General features: G+C 40.3%; 2 protein-coding genes across 2 annotated transcripts in view; both read right to left on the bottom strand.

Annotated features, from left to right (window-relative positions):
* Positions 1-11,844, bottom strand: part of atp8b1 (ATPase phospholipid transporting 8B1) — a 70,356-nt gene extending 58,512 nt beyond the window's left edge. Inside the window, exon 1 of the mRNA XM_061877131.1 lies at positions 11,688-11,844. The gene's annotated coding sequence lies outside the window, so the exon portion shown is untranslated. The remainder of the gene's footprint in view (positions 1-11,687) is intronic.
* A 107-nt stretch (positions 11,845-11,951) lies between these two features.
* LOC133536554 (putative uncharacterized protein ENSP00000383309) lies at positions 11,952-14,222 on the bottom strand. The gene has a single exon (XM_061877183.1). The coding sequence runs from the start codon at positions 14,220-14,222 to the stop codon at positions 11,952-11,954; it is 2,271 nt and encodes a 756-aa protein (XP_061733167.1).
* Positions 14,223-17,400: the final 3,178 nt, after the last annotated feature.

Genomic DNA, 17,400 nt, shown 5'->3' with positions numbered 1-17,400 from the left:
ATGTGGAAGGTGGGGGGAGCGCAAGGTTTCTAACACCAGCTTTTTTGATATCATCATGGATTCCAGTAACAACCTGTGCTTCCCCCTTTGGAGTCACCACCTTAACTAACACATTTTCCGGGGGAAACAAACACTGCTGTATTTGCTGTTGTTTTGTGTGGACAAATGACTAGCCAGTAAACTAGAACGGTTAACAAAAATGTTGCCTTTGATTTGGTTGGTCTGTCAGTGCCTAATTCATGGCAGATGAGTAAATTCCCTTGGTCATTAATTGGGAAAACTAACTAATCAACAGCAGTATACATTTTTTATTGATCAGAGAATGTCTGCATGGACAAAAATTAATCTTATTGTTCTTCTATTCTAAAACAGTTGACAATAAATAATAGGCCTGCATCTATCGATTATTTTAGTAATAAAGTGATCTATCGATTAGTTTGTTCGATTGTGTAATCAGATAAAAGTGTATTTATGGTAAAGTAGTTCAAATTAATAAACATGGTTCTGCTTGCCATAAATTTTATTCTTTTTTTTTAACAATTGCACATCGACATTAAAATGTCACTTGTAACGTGTGAAGATGAATAAGTAGAAACACAATAAATAAGAAGCTCTCTACTGGTATCTGCCACACTGATCATGGCAGCCACACACCCCGCTCTCATGTGCACTCTTTTGCAGTTCAGTTCAGTTTCACTTTATTTCCAACATGCATACGATACAATATAATACATCACATATTTCCACTTGTTTCGTTACAGCACTTCCAAAAAGGAGTAGGAAGGAGCTGAGTTTATTTAATCCTACCACTTTTCATACAACAGCAATTTTATCCAATTTCCTGGTTCTCTGTAACAGAGCAGTGAATAAATAAATAATATTATAATATACCATAGTAAGTAAACAAATATTAAATACATAACCTTTATCTAAAAAAAAAAAGGTTCAAGATGTTTATCATAATTCTTGTTCTGTGTATTTTGTGAACACTTGCAGTTTGAACAGTCTCTTAAAATGAATCATGAAGGTGCTTTGTTTGATCTCTTTGGTTAATCCATTCCATAATTTAATTCCGCACACAAATATGCTAAATGTTTAAAGTGTTGTACGAGCATACAAATGTTTTCAACTAGATTTTCCTCTAAGTTTATATTTCTCCCCTTTTGTTGAGAATAATTGTTGTACATTCTTGGCTAGCAGGTTATAGTTTGCTTGGTACATCATTTCAGCTGTTTGCAAATGGACCAAATTGTTGAATTTATATATTTTTGATTAAATAAATAAAGGGTTTGTATGTTCTCTACATCCAACATGATGTATTATTCTAAAAGTGCAGAACCTATGTTCGCATATTTAAAGTTACAGCCCCGCAATGCTGTCCGAATTGTATAAGTTTGTATTAGATACACTCAAACGATTAATAGAAGCAACAGAATATAAATCAAAGTTCTTTTGCAATCAAATTAATAAATGTATCACGGTAGCCATATTAAAATTTCCTCAACCGCTCGAAGCAAAGAAACGAACGCCATTGCTCAAACTCATTTGCTTTTCACAAAATCTGTCATTTAGTCAATTTAATCGTAAAGTTTTTAAGTGTTTGTATAATTGACATACAATACCGATACTATCATGAGTGAGAAAGTCTTACTGAATAAAGCACGTGTGAGTGTTTCCAAAAACTGGGTATCACGTTCAAATCAATTGTGCTAAATTAAGGCTGTTGCTTCAGAGTCGAGTCATAAGTGAGGTTATTCAGTAGTTTTCATCACAGCAAGAATCCAACTAATGAAATCCAACCATGGTGACCGCAGTCTCTGTTGGGTACTGATAAATTACTTTGACAGCGTTCTAATGCGTGTAGTCTTCTCAGCAAACTTACAATACTAAACATAAAACATTTACTGTATGTCTACTAACAAACAAACTCACTTAACTTACAAAGTAGCCAAGTTGTACTTAGATAATTTATCATAACAAATGACCAAAACAGTAATCATATTGGAAAATTGTAAAACAACAAAAAAATGCTGCTTACTAATGAGAAATCTCAAAGCATCTCCTGATGCGAACCTAAATATAAACACACATCTTTTCATATACCAATTAGTCAAAAAAAACACAAATTTTATGTGTCAGAAATGTGTAATTTTGCATGAAACAACGCGGCCCAGGCAAGTTGTGCCATAGCAAAGGACTTTTGATGAAACGATTAACTGTATTAATTATGAATTGCGTTAAAACTCCTCACGGTTAGTATTACCATTTCTAATTTAAAAAAATATCGTCAAGCTAGTGTCTTTATCGCTCTAGCACAGGCCTGGGCAATTATTTTGACTTGGGGGCCAAATTTTGAGAAAAAAATAACTGGGGGCCGGTATATCTATTTTTAGGAACACTAATACAAAACCTCACAATAATGTCTGAATGCTAAAATCGTTATGACAGACCGCCTTAAAAAAACTAAACAGAATTTTTACTGAATGAGACACCCATACATGAAAATAAAGAATGTGGGATTTACTATAATAACTATGAACCATAAAACACTGAATATTGACAACATATGAATGTCACAATAACTCTCCGTTGACATATTTTACAATCAAGCGAAACGCAACAAAAACGCAAAAAAAAAACGCAGCAACCACTACAATCTGATAAATCTGAGATATCACTAAGCTTTAAATTTTTGTTGTGAAAATCTCCTTCCGCATCTGTCCCTGACACCCGCATTTCAGGCTGGCCGCTCTGTGGAAACGCTCCCCACCCACACTGCTTGGTGCCTCGTCTGAGCTGCTGCGACTTAGATGACCATAGTAACTAATTAGATGACCATAGTAACTAATTAGATGACCATAGTAACTAATTAGATGACCATAGTAACTATTTAGATGACCGTAGTAACTAATTAGATGACCGTAGTAACTAATTAGATGACCGTAGTAGCTAATTAGATGACCATAGTAACTAATTAGATGACCATAGTAACTAATTAGATGACCGTAGTAACTAATTAGATGACCATAGTAACTATTTAGATGACCGTAGTAACTAATTAGATGACCGTAGTAACTAATTAGATGACCATAGTAACTAATTAGATGACCAGAGTAACTAATTAGATGACCATAGTAGCTAATTAGATGACCATAGTAACTAATTAGATGACCATAGTAACTAATTAGATGACCGTAGTAACTAATTAGATGACCATAGTAACTAATTAGATGACCATAGTAACTAATTAGATGACCATAGTAACTATTTAGATGACCATAGTAACTAATTAGATGACCGTAGTAACTAATTAGATGACCATAGTAACTAATTAGATGACCATAGTAACTAATTAGATGACCATAGTAACTATTTAGATGACCATAGTAACTAATTAGATGACCATAGTAACTAATTAGATGACCATAGTAACTATTTAGATGACCGTAGTAACTAATTAGATGACCGTAGTAACTAATTAGATGACCGTAGTAGCTAATTAGATGACCATAGTAACTAATTAGATGACCATAGTAACTAATTAGATGACCGTAGTAACTAATTAGATGACCGTAGTAACTAATTAGATGACCGTAGTAGCTAATTAGATGACCATAGTAACTAATTAGATGACCATAGTAACTAATTAGATGACCGTAGTAACTAATTAGATGACCATAGTAACTATTTAGATGACCGTAGTAACTAATTAGATGACCGTAGTAACTAATTAGATGACCATAGTAACTAATTAGATGACCAGAGTAACTAATTAGATGACCATAGTAGCTAATTAGATGACCATAGTAACTAATTAGATGACCATAGTAACTAATTAGATGACCGTAGTAACTAATTAGATGACCATAGTAACTAATTAGATGACCATAGTAACTAATTAGATGACCATAGTAACTATTTAGATGACCATAGTAACTAATTAGATGACCGTAGTAACTAATTAGATGACCGTAGTAACTAATTAGATGACCGTAGTAACTAATTAGATGACCATAGTAACTAATTAGATGACCATAGTAACTAATTAGATGACCATAGTAACTATTTAGATGACCATAGTAACTAATTAGATGACCATAGTAACTAATTAGATGACCGTAGTAACTAATTAGATGACCAAAGTAACTAATTAGATGACCATAGTAACTAATTAGATGACCATAGTAACTAATTAGATGAGCATAGTAACTATTTAGATGACCATAGTAACTAATTAGATGACCATGGTAACTAATTAGATGAACATGGTAACAAATTAGATGACCATAGTAACTAATTAGATGACCATAGTAACTAATTAGATGACCATGGTAACTAATTAGATGACCATGGTAACTAATTAGATGACCATAGTAACTAATTAGATGACCATAGTAACTAATTAGATGACCATAGTAACTAATTAGATGACCATAGTAACTAATTAGATGACCATAGTAGCTAATTAGATGACCATAGTAACTAATTAGATGACCGTAGTAACTATTTAGATGACCGTAGTAACTAATTAGATGACCATAGTAACTAATTAGATGACCATAGTAACTAATTAGATGACCATAGTAACTAATTAGATGACCAGAGTAACTAATTAGATGACCATAGTAACTAATTAGATGACCATAGTAACTAATTAGATGACCAAAGTAACTATTTAGATGACCATAGTAACTAATTAGATGACCATAGTAACTAATTAGATGACCGTAGTAACTAATTAGATGACCGTAGTAACTAATTAGATGACCATAGTAACTAATTAGATGACCATAGTAACTAATTAGATGACCATAGTAACTAATTAGATGACCGTAGTAACTAATTAGATGACCATAGTAACTAATTAGATGACCGTAGTAACTAATTAGATGACCATAGTAACTAATTAGATGACCAAAGTAACTAATTAGATGACCATGGTAACTATTTAGATGACCATAGTAACTATTTAGATGACCATGGTAACTAATTAGATGACCAAAGTAACTAATTAGATGACCATAGTAACTAATTAGATGACCATAGTAACTAATTAGATGACCATAGTAACTAATTAGATGACCATAGTAACTAATTAGATGACCGTAGTAACTAATTAGATGACCATAGTAACTAATTAGATGACCGTAGTAACTAATTAGATGACCATAGTAACTAATTAGATGACCAAAGTAACTAATTAGATGACCATAGTAACTAATTAGATGACCACAGTAACTATTTAGATGACCATAGTAACTATTTAGATGACCATGGTAACTAATTAGATGACCAAAGTAACTAATTAGATGACCGTAGTAACTAATTAGATGACCATAGTAACTAATTAGATGACCATAGTAACTAATTAGATGACCATAGTAACTAGTATATCATGAAAAAGCACAGATTCCAGCCATTGAAATACTTTGTAATTGTATAGTTGAAGACCTACAGTCATAATAGCAGCTACAGTCTCAGTCTTAAAGTTTTAAAAAAAATGATTAGGGAATGTCCGGCGGGCCAGATGGAAAAGCTTAACGGGCCGCATGTGGCCCCCGGTCCTTAATTTGCCCAGGTCTGCTAACACACATAGCTCTCTGAGCAACTATGCTATTTAAATGTGGACATTGAACCTACAGACTGTGCTTTCATTCATATTTTTTCAAATAAATAAAATATTTCAGTGTGTGGATAACGTGATAAATTTGGTCACAATAATTGACACCGTAATTACATCTCTAGCGTGGACGTACAATGGCTTAAAGTCCCATAGTAAAGTTGCTATTCTTCTTCAGGCCTTAAACTATGGGACTGAAAAGTAACAGCGCCTCTACTGGTTGAGATTGGAAAGTGTAATCCATTTAGTGCCCAATGTCTTCAACACCTGATAATTAAAAGTCATCAGTTTCGCACAAATTATGTTTGGAAAAACACGATGTTCAATCCAGTAGGGTTCTTGAGGGTGCATGGGAGTTTCCCCAACCAGTCTACATGTGCTTTGTGGACTTGGAGAAGGCCTTTGACCGTGTCCCTCAGGAAGTCCTGTGGGGAGTGCTCAGAGAGTATGGAGTATCAGACCATCTGATTAAGGCGGTCCGCTCTCTGTATGATCGGTGTCAGATCTCGGTCCGCATTGCCCGCAGTAAGTCAGATCCATTACCAGTGAGGGTTGGACTCCGCCTGGGCTGCTCTTTGTCACAAATTCTGTTCATAACTTTTATGGACAGAATTTCTAGGCGCAGTCAGGGCATTGAGGGGATCAGGTTTGGTGGCTGCAGGATTAGGTCTCTGCTTTTTGCAGAGGATGTGGTCCTGATGGCTTCATCTGGCCGGGATTTTCAGCTCTGACTGGATCGGTTCGCAGCCGAGTGTGAAGCGACTGGGATAAGAATCAACATCTTCAAGTCCAAGTCCATGGTTCTCGCCCGGAAAAGGGTGGGGAAAAGATCTTGCCCCAAATGGAGAAGTTCAAGTATCTCGTAGTCTTGTTCACGAGTGAGGGAAAAGAGGATCGTTAGAGCGACAGGCGGATCGGTGCGAGCTCTGCAGTGATACAGACCCTGCATTGGTCCATTTGGGAGGAGCTCAAAGTAAAGCCGCTGCTCGTCTATATCAAGAGCTCGATGAGGTGGTTCGGGCATCTGGTCAGGAGAATCAGCACCTCCAAGTCCAGGTCCATGGTGTGGACTGCCACCTCCGGGTTGAGGAGAATATCTTGCCCCAAATGGAGGAGTTCAAGTACCTTGGAGTCCTGTTCACGAGTGAGGGAAGAGGGGATCATGAGATCGAAAAGTGCGGCGTCTGCAGTTCTGCGGACCCTGCATCGGTCCATTTGGGAGGAGCACAAAGTAAAGCCGCTGCTCCTCCATATTGAAAACCAGATAAGGTGGTTAGGGCATCTGGTCAGTAGAATCACCATTTGCAAGTCCAAGTCCATGGTTCTCGCCCTAAAAAGGGTGGAGTGCCATCTCCGGGTTGAGGAGACTATCTTGCCCAGTTCAAATACCTTGGAGTCCTGTTCACCAGTGAGGGAACAGTGGATCGTGAGATCGAAAGGCGCAGCGTCTGCAGTTCTGCGGACCCTGCATCGGTCCATTTGGGAGGAGCTCAAAGTAAAGCCGCTGCTCCTCAATATCGAGAGCCAGATGAGGTGATTGGGGCATCTAGTCAGGACGCCTCCCTGGGGGGGTATGTAGGGCAACGGTAGAAAGACCAAGGACACGTTTGAAAGACTATGTCTCCCGGCTGGCCTGGGAACACTTAGGGATCCCCCGGACGGAGCTGGACGAAGTGGCTGGGGAGAGGGAAGTCTGGGATTACCCACGACCCGACTTTGTATAAACGGAAGAAGATGGATGGATGGATGTGCTCAATCAGTCTAATTCAAGTTCATTGACTTAATTGTGAAATGTGCAGTGTATTGTATTCTTTTTGTATTGGAATTCTGATTACATAATCGGGCAGTTAAGAAACCACGCTAGCTAAAAACCTGTTTGAAAGCACTTGTTAATTCAAAGTGTATATATACACACGCTACAATAATTCAACAATTTAAAATGAATAATTGTTTCCTAACATCTTTTCTCTGTTTGCTTCATAATCTACACGAGAGAAACCAGCCTTTATTTACCATTAGAAGGTCAGTGGTTTCCATAAGGACCCAGAGAGTACTTACCGAATCAAAACTTGAGTTCATTGCTTGTTTAAAGTAAACAGAGAGGCAGGTTGGGCCGCGTTGTTTTAGAGTAAAGAAAAGCTCTCCTCCGTCTTTCAACATTAATCAGCTTCAACAAGTTAAGATTTCGCTGCTAGTCAAATACTATTGAAAAGTTAATGTTTTTAAAGTAAACAAAGGTGATTGTGTGAGGTTTGCATCGGAATGTAACGCCTGATAAAAAGGGATGGACAAAAGTATTGGGACATCTGACCATTACGGGTAGCGGTCAGTGCAACTAGAAGTCATTGCATATAGAACAACTCTTCTGGGAAGACTTTGTACCAGAGTTTCTGTACAGTGGAAGAACAAAACAAAAACCTAAATTCAGAAAAAAAATGTGCGACCTCAATTCACACGAGCATGCAATCTAATATCTGAATTATTGAACTTAATGAGCTGCAACACGAGCCTCGCCAGCCAGGTCCAGTTGGCTACAATGTCATGGGGTCAAATTTGTTGTGTGGGATTTTTCAGAAAATGAAAGGATTTTAAGTACGCCTTATAGTCAGAAATATACGGTATGTATTTTTCTAATATAGTCAAACTCGTAAATAAAATTCCGCTTACAATGGAGCCAAAGGGAGACATGGTCTATTGCATAACTATCCAAAAAACGGCAACAATACTCATTTACCGTAACGCTCTGACAATCCATCAAGCGGTGCGGCTTCATAGCTTCTTGAGCACCGTGTTTAATGTTCTATATTCTCAATGGAACATTTGAAGTTTTGGTGTTGTTTACAGGCGTCATATTGCAGTCTACATGTATCTCTTATGCGTGACTGCCATCTACTGCTCACACTTATCATTAAACCATCTACAAAAAAAATAGCTTCGAGGTCGGTAAGCACAACCAGAATTCCTCCATACATGAAGCGCACCGGGTTACAAGGCGTACTGTAGATTTTGGAGAAAATGAAAGGATTTTAAGTACGCCTTATAGTCAGAAAGATACGGTATGTATTTTTCTAATACAGTCAAACTCGTAAATAAAAGTCTGCCTACAATGGAACCAAAGGGAGACATGGTCTATTGCATAACTATCCAAAAAACGGCAACAATACTCATTTACCGTAACGCGCCGACAATCCATCAAGCGGTGCGGCTTCATAGCTTTTTGAGCGCCGTGTTTACTGTTCTATATTCTCAACGGAACATTTAAAGTTTTGGTATTGTTTACAGGCGTCATATTGCAGTCTACACGTATCTCTTATGTGTGACTGCCATCCATCACACTTATTGTACCATGTACAAAAAAGATTGCTTCGAGGTCGGTAAGCACAACCAGAATTATTTTGTATATTAAGCGCACCGGGTTACAAGGCGCAGTGTCGATTTTTGAGAAAATGAAAGGATTTTAAGTGCGCTTTATAGTCAGAAAAAGATGGTACTAAAGATTTTAAGTGTTGTACCTATTTATCTGTGATTAAATACCTGTGACATATGTGATGAATACCTGATTAATCAAAAATAATCCAAATTCAGCATGATGAATCTGATTAAAAAAACTTAATAATATGACAGCCCTAATAATATCTAAAATACCTCGTTAAATTTTTGGGATATGTCCATGGCCAATAAAAACGCAGGAAGATCCCGAGCCCTGGATCGAACCCAGGACCTTCGTATTGTGAGGCACACACACTAACCCCTGCGCCACCGTGCTGCCATCACACCATGTACCAAATAAAATTGCTTCGAGGTCGGTAAGCACAACCAGAATTATTCCGTACATTAGATGATCGGGTTATAAGGCGCACTGTAGATTTTTGAGAAACAAATGATTTTAAGTGCTGAAAAAAACGTCACAGAAGGTTTTAAGTGATGTACGTGTACTTGTGATTAATCACAAATAATCCAAATTCGGAAGTGTGATTAATCTGATTTAAAAACGTCATAATTTGACAGCTTCAACTTCTAAAAAGAGGTTCCGCAGCCTCTGTAGCAGAACCTCCAGGTTCTGTAACAGCTTCTTCCTTCAGGCCATAAAACTCTTGAACGCATCATAAAAATCCCCTCAATTCCCCCCCAAAAACAGATTAACTCGCTGGAATATAAAGACATTAAAACATACCTGTGGCTGCATATGTAAAAATGCAATACAACTGTACAGTAATCTGTTTATTTATAATCTGCTCCTTATTGCTCTTTTATCCTGCACTGCAACAAGCTAATGCAACGAAATATCGTTCTTATATGTACTGTAAAGTTCAAATCTGAATGACAATAAAAGGAAGTCTAAGTCTCTAAGTCTAAAAAACTTAATAATTTGACAGCACTAATAACTAGGGATGCACCGAAATGAAAATTTGTGGCCGAAGCCGAAACCGAATAAAATTTGAGCGCTTGGCCGAAGGCCGAATACCAAATACTGAATAATAAATGCAGTTTTTCACAACTTTTTTATATTGCATAAATAGCTTAGAATACATTTTTAGACAAGTTTTTCAAACAAAGTACATTTTTATTGAATATTGACATTTTTTAATATTCCAGTAGCCTTTGCTTTTCAAAAAAAGCAGTTTTTCATTTATATTAGGCCTTCAAACATTCCATTCCAAAAAAAAAAATAAAGTGCATTAAAGTGGATAAACCAACAACGAATTAATTATTGTCCTTTTAGCAAAAGTCTGCTTAGCCACAGTAGATATGCTAATAATGTAAACAGAAGGCCCCACTAAATCTCAATAAGTGTGTGCTTGTAACCTCATACACTTATACAGGTAGCCTACACAACAGGCTAATAATGTAAACAGAAGGCTCAAGTAAATCTCAATAAGTGTGTGCTTGTAACCTCATACACTTATACAGGTAGCCTACACAACAGGCTAATAATGTAAACAGAAGGCTCAAGTAAATCTCAATAAGTGTGTGCTTGTAACCTCATACACTTATACAGGTAGCCTACACAACAGGCTAATAATGTAAACAGAGGCCCCACTAAATCTCAATAAGTGTGTGCTTGTAACCTCATACACTTATACAGGTAGCCTACACAACAGGCTAATAATGTAAACAGAAGGCCCCACTAAATCTCAATAAGTGTGTGCTTGTAACCTCATACACTTATACAGGTAGCCTACACAACAGGCTAATAATGTAAACAGAGGCCCCACTATTCTGCCTTGCATTTAACTCATTCCACCGAAGGCCGAATGTGGCTTTTTTTGCCATATTCGGCCGAATATATTTGGTTACCGATTAATCGGTGCATCCCTACTAATAACAAAAAGTTAAAGTATCAATGATTGTCACACACACACTAGATGTGGTGAAATGTGTCCTCTGCATTTGACGCATCCCCTTGTTCCCCCCCCTGGGAGGTGAGGGGAGCAGTGAGCAGCAGCGGTGGTCGCGCCCGGAAAACATTTCTGGTGATTTGACCCCAAATTCCAACCCTTGATACTGAGTCCCAAGCAGGGAGGTAATGGCTCTCATTTGTATAGTCTTTGGTATGACTCGGTCGGAGTTTGAACTCACAACCCTCTAACCACTACTGTAATATACCTCTTTAAATGTTTGGGAGATGTCCAGGCCCAATAAAGAATGAGCTGCACTTTGGACACCGTTGTATGGAAGCTTATAGAATGTTCTCTGTGGTCAAGATGCTATTATCCCACTGGAAGGCCAACATTAGGACGTTTTGTTACAACAAACTGGATAATGAGACCCAAAATGGTGAAATCAATACAATACATTTTTATTGATGTTTTCTTATTTTTAGCCTGTGATTAAAAAAAAGACACATAATGTATTAAAGACGTTGTTTACCTCGGCACAAAAGTTGTATTTCAGTTAAAAACCTTCAAAGACAAAAGTGAATAATGAGGAGCAGGAAGAGTCGCTCAGGTGAGGCTCAGACACTCCCTTGGAAAGAAAGGCTTCAAACCAAACAATTCAACAAACAACAACAACAACAAAAAGCTTTAAAGTTGAAATATACGAGATAACATCGAAGTCTACTTACTAGGTTTTCCGCGCGGAGTTTAAAAAAGGAGGAAGAATCCAACTTTCGGTGAGTCTGCGACCATGTTTCCTTCTTCTTCTTCTTCTTCTTCTTCCTGCTTGTAAAGAAGCTCCACGGCTCCCCGCCCTTCCTCCTCCCACCTGCGGCCTCACCTGTTGGCCGCGCTCTAACCTGCAGGACCGGTCTGACACGCTCTCACCTCCACGCAACGTGGGCGGTGTTGCGTTCAGGGACCGGTCTGACACGCTCTCACGTACAAGCAGCTTAGGCGGTGTTGCGTTCAGGGACCGGTCTGACAACGCTCTCACCTCCACGCAACGTGGGCGGTGTTGCGTTCAGGGACCGGTCTGACACGCTCTCACCTCCACGCAGCATAGGCGGTGTTGCGTTCAGGGACCGGTCTGACACGCTCTCACGTACAAGCAGCTTAGGCGGTGTTGCGTTCAGGGACCGGTCTGACACGCTCTCACCTCCACGCAACGTGGGCGGTGTTGCGTTTAGGGACCGGTCTGACACGCTCTCACCTCCACGCAGCATAGGCGGTGTTGCGTTCAGGGACCTGTCTGACACGCTCTCACGTACAAGCAGTATAGGCGGTGTTGCGTTCAGGGACCGGTCTGACACGCTCTCACGTACAAGCAGCATAGGCGGTGTTACGTTCAGGGACCGGTCTGACACGCTCTCACGTACAAGCAGCATAGGCGGTGTTGCGTTCAGGGACCGGTCTGACACGCTCTCACGTACAAGCAGCATAGGCGGTGTTGCGTTCAGGGACCGGTCTGACACGCTCTCACGTACAAGCAGCATAGGCGGTGTTGCGTTCAAGGACCGGTCTGACACGCTCTCACGTACAAGAAGCTTAGGCGGTGTTGCGTTCAGGGACCGGTCTGACACGCTCTCACCTCCACGCAACGTGGGCGGTGTTGCGTTCAGGGACCGGTCTGACACGCTCTCACCTCCACGCAGCATAGGCGAGGTTGCGTTCAGGGACCGGTCTGACACGCTCTCACCTCCACGCAGAATAGGCGATGTTGCGTTCAGGGACCGGTCTGACACGCTCTCACGTACAAGCAGCATAGGCGGTGTTGCGTTCAAGGACCGGTCTGACACGCTCTCACGTACAAGCTGCATAGGCGGTGTTGCGTTCAGGGCCCGGTCTGACACGCTCTCACCTCCACGCAACGTGGGCGGTGTTGCGTTCAGGGACCGGTCTGACACGCTCTCACCTCCACGCAGCATAGGCGGTGTTGCGTTCAGGGACTGGTCTGACACGCTCTCACGTACAAGCAGCATAGGCGGTGTTGCGTTCAAGGACCGGTCTGACACGCTCTCACGTACAAGAAGCTTAGGCGGTGTTGCGTTCAGGGACCGGTCTGACACGCTCTCACCTCCACGCAACGTGGGCGGTGTTGCGTTCAGGGACCGGTCTGACACGCTCTCACCTCCACGCAGCATAGGCGGTGTTGCGTTCAGGGACCGGTCTGACACGCTCTCACCTCCACGCAGAATAGGCGATGTTGCGTTCAGGGACCGGTCTGACACGCTCTCACGTACAAGCAGCATAGGCGGTGTTGCGTTCAAGGACCGGTCTGACACGCTCTCACGTACAAGCTGCATAGGCGGTGTTGCGTTCAGGGCCCGGTCTGACACGCTCTCACCTCCACGCAACGTGGGCGGTGTTGCATTCAGGGCCCGGTCTGACACGCTCTCACGTACAAGCAGCATAGGCGGTGTTGCGTTCAGGGACTGGTCTGACACGCTCTCACGTACAAGCAGCATAGGCGGTGTTGCGTTCAAGGACCGGTCTGACACGCTCTCACGTACAAGAAGCATAGGCGGTGTTGCGTTCAGGGACCTGTCTGACACGCTCTCACGTACAAGCAGTATAGGCGGTGTTGCGTTCAGGGACCGGTCTGACACGCTCTCACGTACAAGCAGCATAGGCGGTGTTACGTTCAGGGACCGGTCTGACACGCTCTCACGTACAAGCAGCATAGGCGGTGTTGCGTTCAGGGACCGGTCTGACACGCTCTCACGTACAAGCAGCATAGGCGGTGTTGCGTTCAGGGACCGGTCTGACACGCTCTCACGTACAAGCAGCATAGGCGGTGTTGCGTTCAAGGACCGGTCTGACACGCTCTCACGTACAAGCTGCATAGGCGGTGTTGCGTTCAGGGCCCGGTCTGACACGCTCTCACCTCCACGCAACGTGGGCAGTGTTGCGTTCAGGGCCCGGTCTGACACGCTCTCACGTACAAGCAGCATAGGCGGTGTTGCGTTCAGGGACCGGTCTGACACGCTCTCACATCCACGCAGCATAGGCAGTGTTGCGTTCAGGGACCGGTCTGACACGCTCTCACGTCCACGCAGCATAGGCGATGTTGCGTTCAGGGACCGGTTTGACACGCTCTCACGTCCACGCAGCATAGGCGATGTTGCGTTCAGGGACCGGTCTGACACGCTCTCACCTCCACGCAGCATAGGCGGTGTTGCGTTCAGGGACCCGTCTGACACGCTCTCACCTCCATGCAACATAGGTGGGGTTTTTTTGTTTGATTGATTGAGACTTTTATTAGTAGATTGCACAGTTCAGTACATATTCCGTACAATTGACCACTAAATGGTAACACCCCAATAAGTTTTTCAACTTGTTTAAGTCGGGGTCCACATTAATCAATTCATGGTCCCTGAACGGTGTTGCGTTCAGGGACCGGTTTGACACCTTCTCACGTCCACGCAACATAGGGCGTGTTGCGTTCAGGGACCGTGCAGCCTTCTCGCTCCTTGCTGGATTTTTATTTCAATGATGTTAATAAAGCGTGAGGAAATAAGTGATTGAGCGACAATTTATATCGGCAGGTGTTTTTTAGAGATGTAGGATATTTGGCAAAATCCATGTAAGTGCAATTCACGATATTTTCCTAAAATTTTGAGATTTTGCTTTAAATGTTTTTTGTTTTTTTTATCTTTTGTTTTTTGCTGAAGCTATTATATATACTGTAATATTGTATACAGTAATTGGGATTTGTGATATCTTGTATATATTATCCATCCATCCATTTTCTACCGCTTGTCCCTTTTTTAGGGTCGCGTATAAAATTATAATTTAATATAATATATCAGTATATAAGGTGGCGAATTGTCCAGGGTGTACGACACCTTCCGCCCGATTGCAGCTGAGGTAGGCTCCAGCGACCCCCCACTACCCCAAAAGGGACAAGCTGTAGGAAATGGATGGATGGATGGATGTTTTTTTTTGCTGAAGCTGTTACATATACTGTAATATTGTATATGGTAATTGGTATTTGTTATATATTGTTAATATATTGTATGCAATTATAATATAATAAAATACAATATATCAGTATATAAGTTGGCAACTTTTCCAGGGTGTACTCTGCCTTCCGCCCGAATGAAGCTGAGACAGGTTTCAGCGACCCCAAAAGGGACAAGCGATAGAAAATGGATGGATGGATGTTTTTTTTTGTTGTTGTTTTTTTCTTTCTTTTGCTGAAACTGTTGCATACACTGTAATATTGTATATGGTAGTTGGGATTTGTTATATATTGTATATATTATATACAATTCTAATATAATCTAATATATCAGTGTATAAGATGGGGACTTGTCCAGGGTGTACCCCGACTTCCGCCCGATTGTAGCTGAGATAGGCACCAGCGCCCCCCCCCCCCCCCCCCCCCGCAACCCTAAAACGGACAAGCGGTAGCAAATGGATGTATGGATATGAGTATATACTATATCCTGTATACATAATATGTAAATATTACATATACAGTGGTGGTGAAAAGTTGACATACACTTGTAAAGAACAACATGTCATGGCTGTCTTGAGTTTCCAATCACTTCTACAACTCTTATTTTATTGTGATAGAGTGATTGGAGCACATGCTTGTTAGTCACAAAAAACAATCATGAAGTTTGATTCCTTTATTAAATATATTATGGGTCAATCATTCAATCAACCGATGTTTGCTTATATAGCCCTAAATCACCAGTGTCTCAAAGGGCTGCACAAGTCACAACCATAGCCTCGGCTCAGATCCCACATCAGGGCAAGAAAAACTCAACCCAATGGGATGACAATGAGAAACCTTGGAGGGGACCGCAGATGTGGGGACATGCTGACATGCTATTTAGGCTAACTGTATATACATATTGCACCATTAGGTATTTTTGAGCTCATTTATGTCAGGCTTGCCACTGATAGTTTGTTTGTGTTTTAGTTTTTCCTCTGTGTCTGTTTAGTATTACCGGTTTTTAGTTACTGTCAGCGCTCTTATTTGGTCTGTTTCCTGTTTTTTTCCCTGTGCGCTGTTTCTCCTCAGCTGCGGCTGATTGGCACCTGGCCACACCTGGTGTCAATCAGCCAGGTCCTATTTGTACCTGCTTTTGTCCTCCAGTCAGAGCTGGATTATTGTCTCCTCGATGTCGCTCTTGTCGTTGCTACCTATTGTGTTGTGTCGTGTCATATCGTGTCAATGCAGCGTTGTGGTAAGCTACAGTACATTTGATAGTTGTTTGTAGCTTATTGTCTTTTGTTCTCTGCTTCCAAGTTTGTTTTCATATTATAAGTACAACTTCTGTTTCTTGCTCGATACCTGCTAGCTTCCATGCTAAGCCTTTTTGTTTTATATCCGCCTTGTGTGCACTTTTTGTTGTGCCCTTTCTTTGTTTTTGTCTTAGTGTTTTAAATTAAATCATGTTTTCCTGCAAAATGCCTCCTCCTTCTCTGCATCTTGGGGTTCATCTACAACAACCTCTGACAATTTATTCTCCTTTACTTATGTCTTCTGTGTATTTAATATATATTTGCATGTCTCATGACACATTATCTGTATTGTAATATTGGCTGCTTTTCTCTTTGTTGTTTGTGTGCCATGTTGTTCCAGACAACAGCAAACGTTAACCGGCTTGCAAACATTGCAATAAATCCATTAGAAGAAGACCTTAAGAGCTTAGACACACATATCTACACCTTTGGCCATTCTGGGCCAGTAATTTCCAGAAGTTATCTCATTCTTTGAAAAGCCTCCATTTTAATAATGATTTTTAATTTTGCAAAAATGTGTAAAATAAAAAATAAAATATAACATTTTTGTCAACAAAGATTTGCGTCAAGTTCATATGTGAGTCAAGGCAGGTGGCCAAATACTTTTGGCATTATAGTGCAGTGGTTCTCAAATGGGGGTACGTGTACCCCTGGGGGTACTTGAAGGTATGCCAAGGGGTAAGTCAGATTTTTTTAAATATTCTAAAAATAGAAACAATTCAAAAAATCCTTTATAAAAATATTTATTGAATAATACTTCAACAAAACATGAATGTAAGTTCATAAACTGTGAAAAGAAATGCAACAATGATTTTTTGTGGACATGTTCCATAAATATTGTTGTTAAAGATTTCTTTTTTTGTGAAGAAATGTTGAGAATGAAGTTAACTAATCAAGATGGATCTCTATTACAATCCCCAAAGAGGGCACTTTAAGTTGATGATTACTTCTATGTGGAGAAATCTGCATTTATTATTGAATCACTTGTTTATTTTTCAACAAGTGTATAGTTAATTTTATATCTTTTTCTCCAAATAGTTGAAGAAAGACCACTACAAATGAGCAATATTTTGCACTGTTATACAATTTAATAAATCAGAAACTGATGACATAGTGCTGTATTTTATTTCTTTATTTCTTTTT

Source organism: Nerophis ophidion, linkage group LG17 (assembly GCF_033978795.1).
Source record: "Nerophis ophidion isolate RoL-2023_Sa linkage group LG17, RoL_Noph_v1.0, whole genome shotgun sequence".
Lineage (NCBI taxonomy): Eukaryota > Metazoa > Chordata > Actinopteri > Syngnathiformes > Syngnathidae > Nerophis > Nerophis ophidion.
The sequence above is the reverse complement of the archived record's forward strand: the minus strand, read 5'-3'. Positions and strand labels throughout refer to the sequence as shown.

Excerpts from the sequence above, each read along its gene's own strand:
- LOC133536554 (XM_061877183.1), bottom strand. The coding sequence starts at position 14,222 with ATGTTGCATGGAGGTGAGAGCGTGTCAGACGGGTCCCTGAACGCAACA.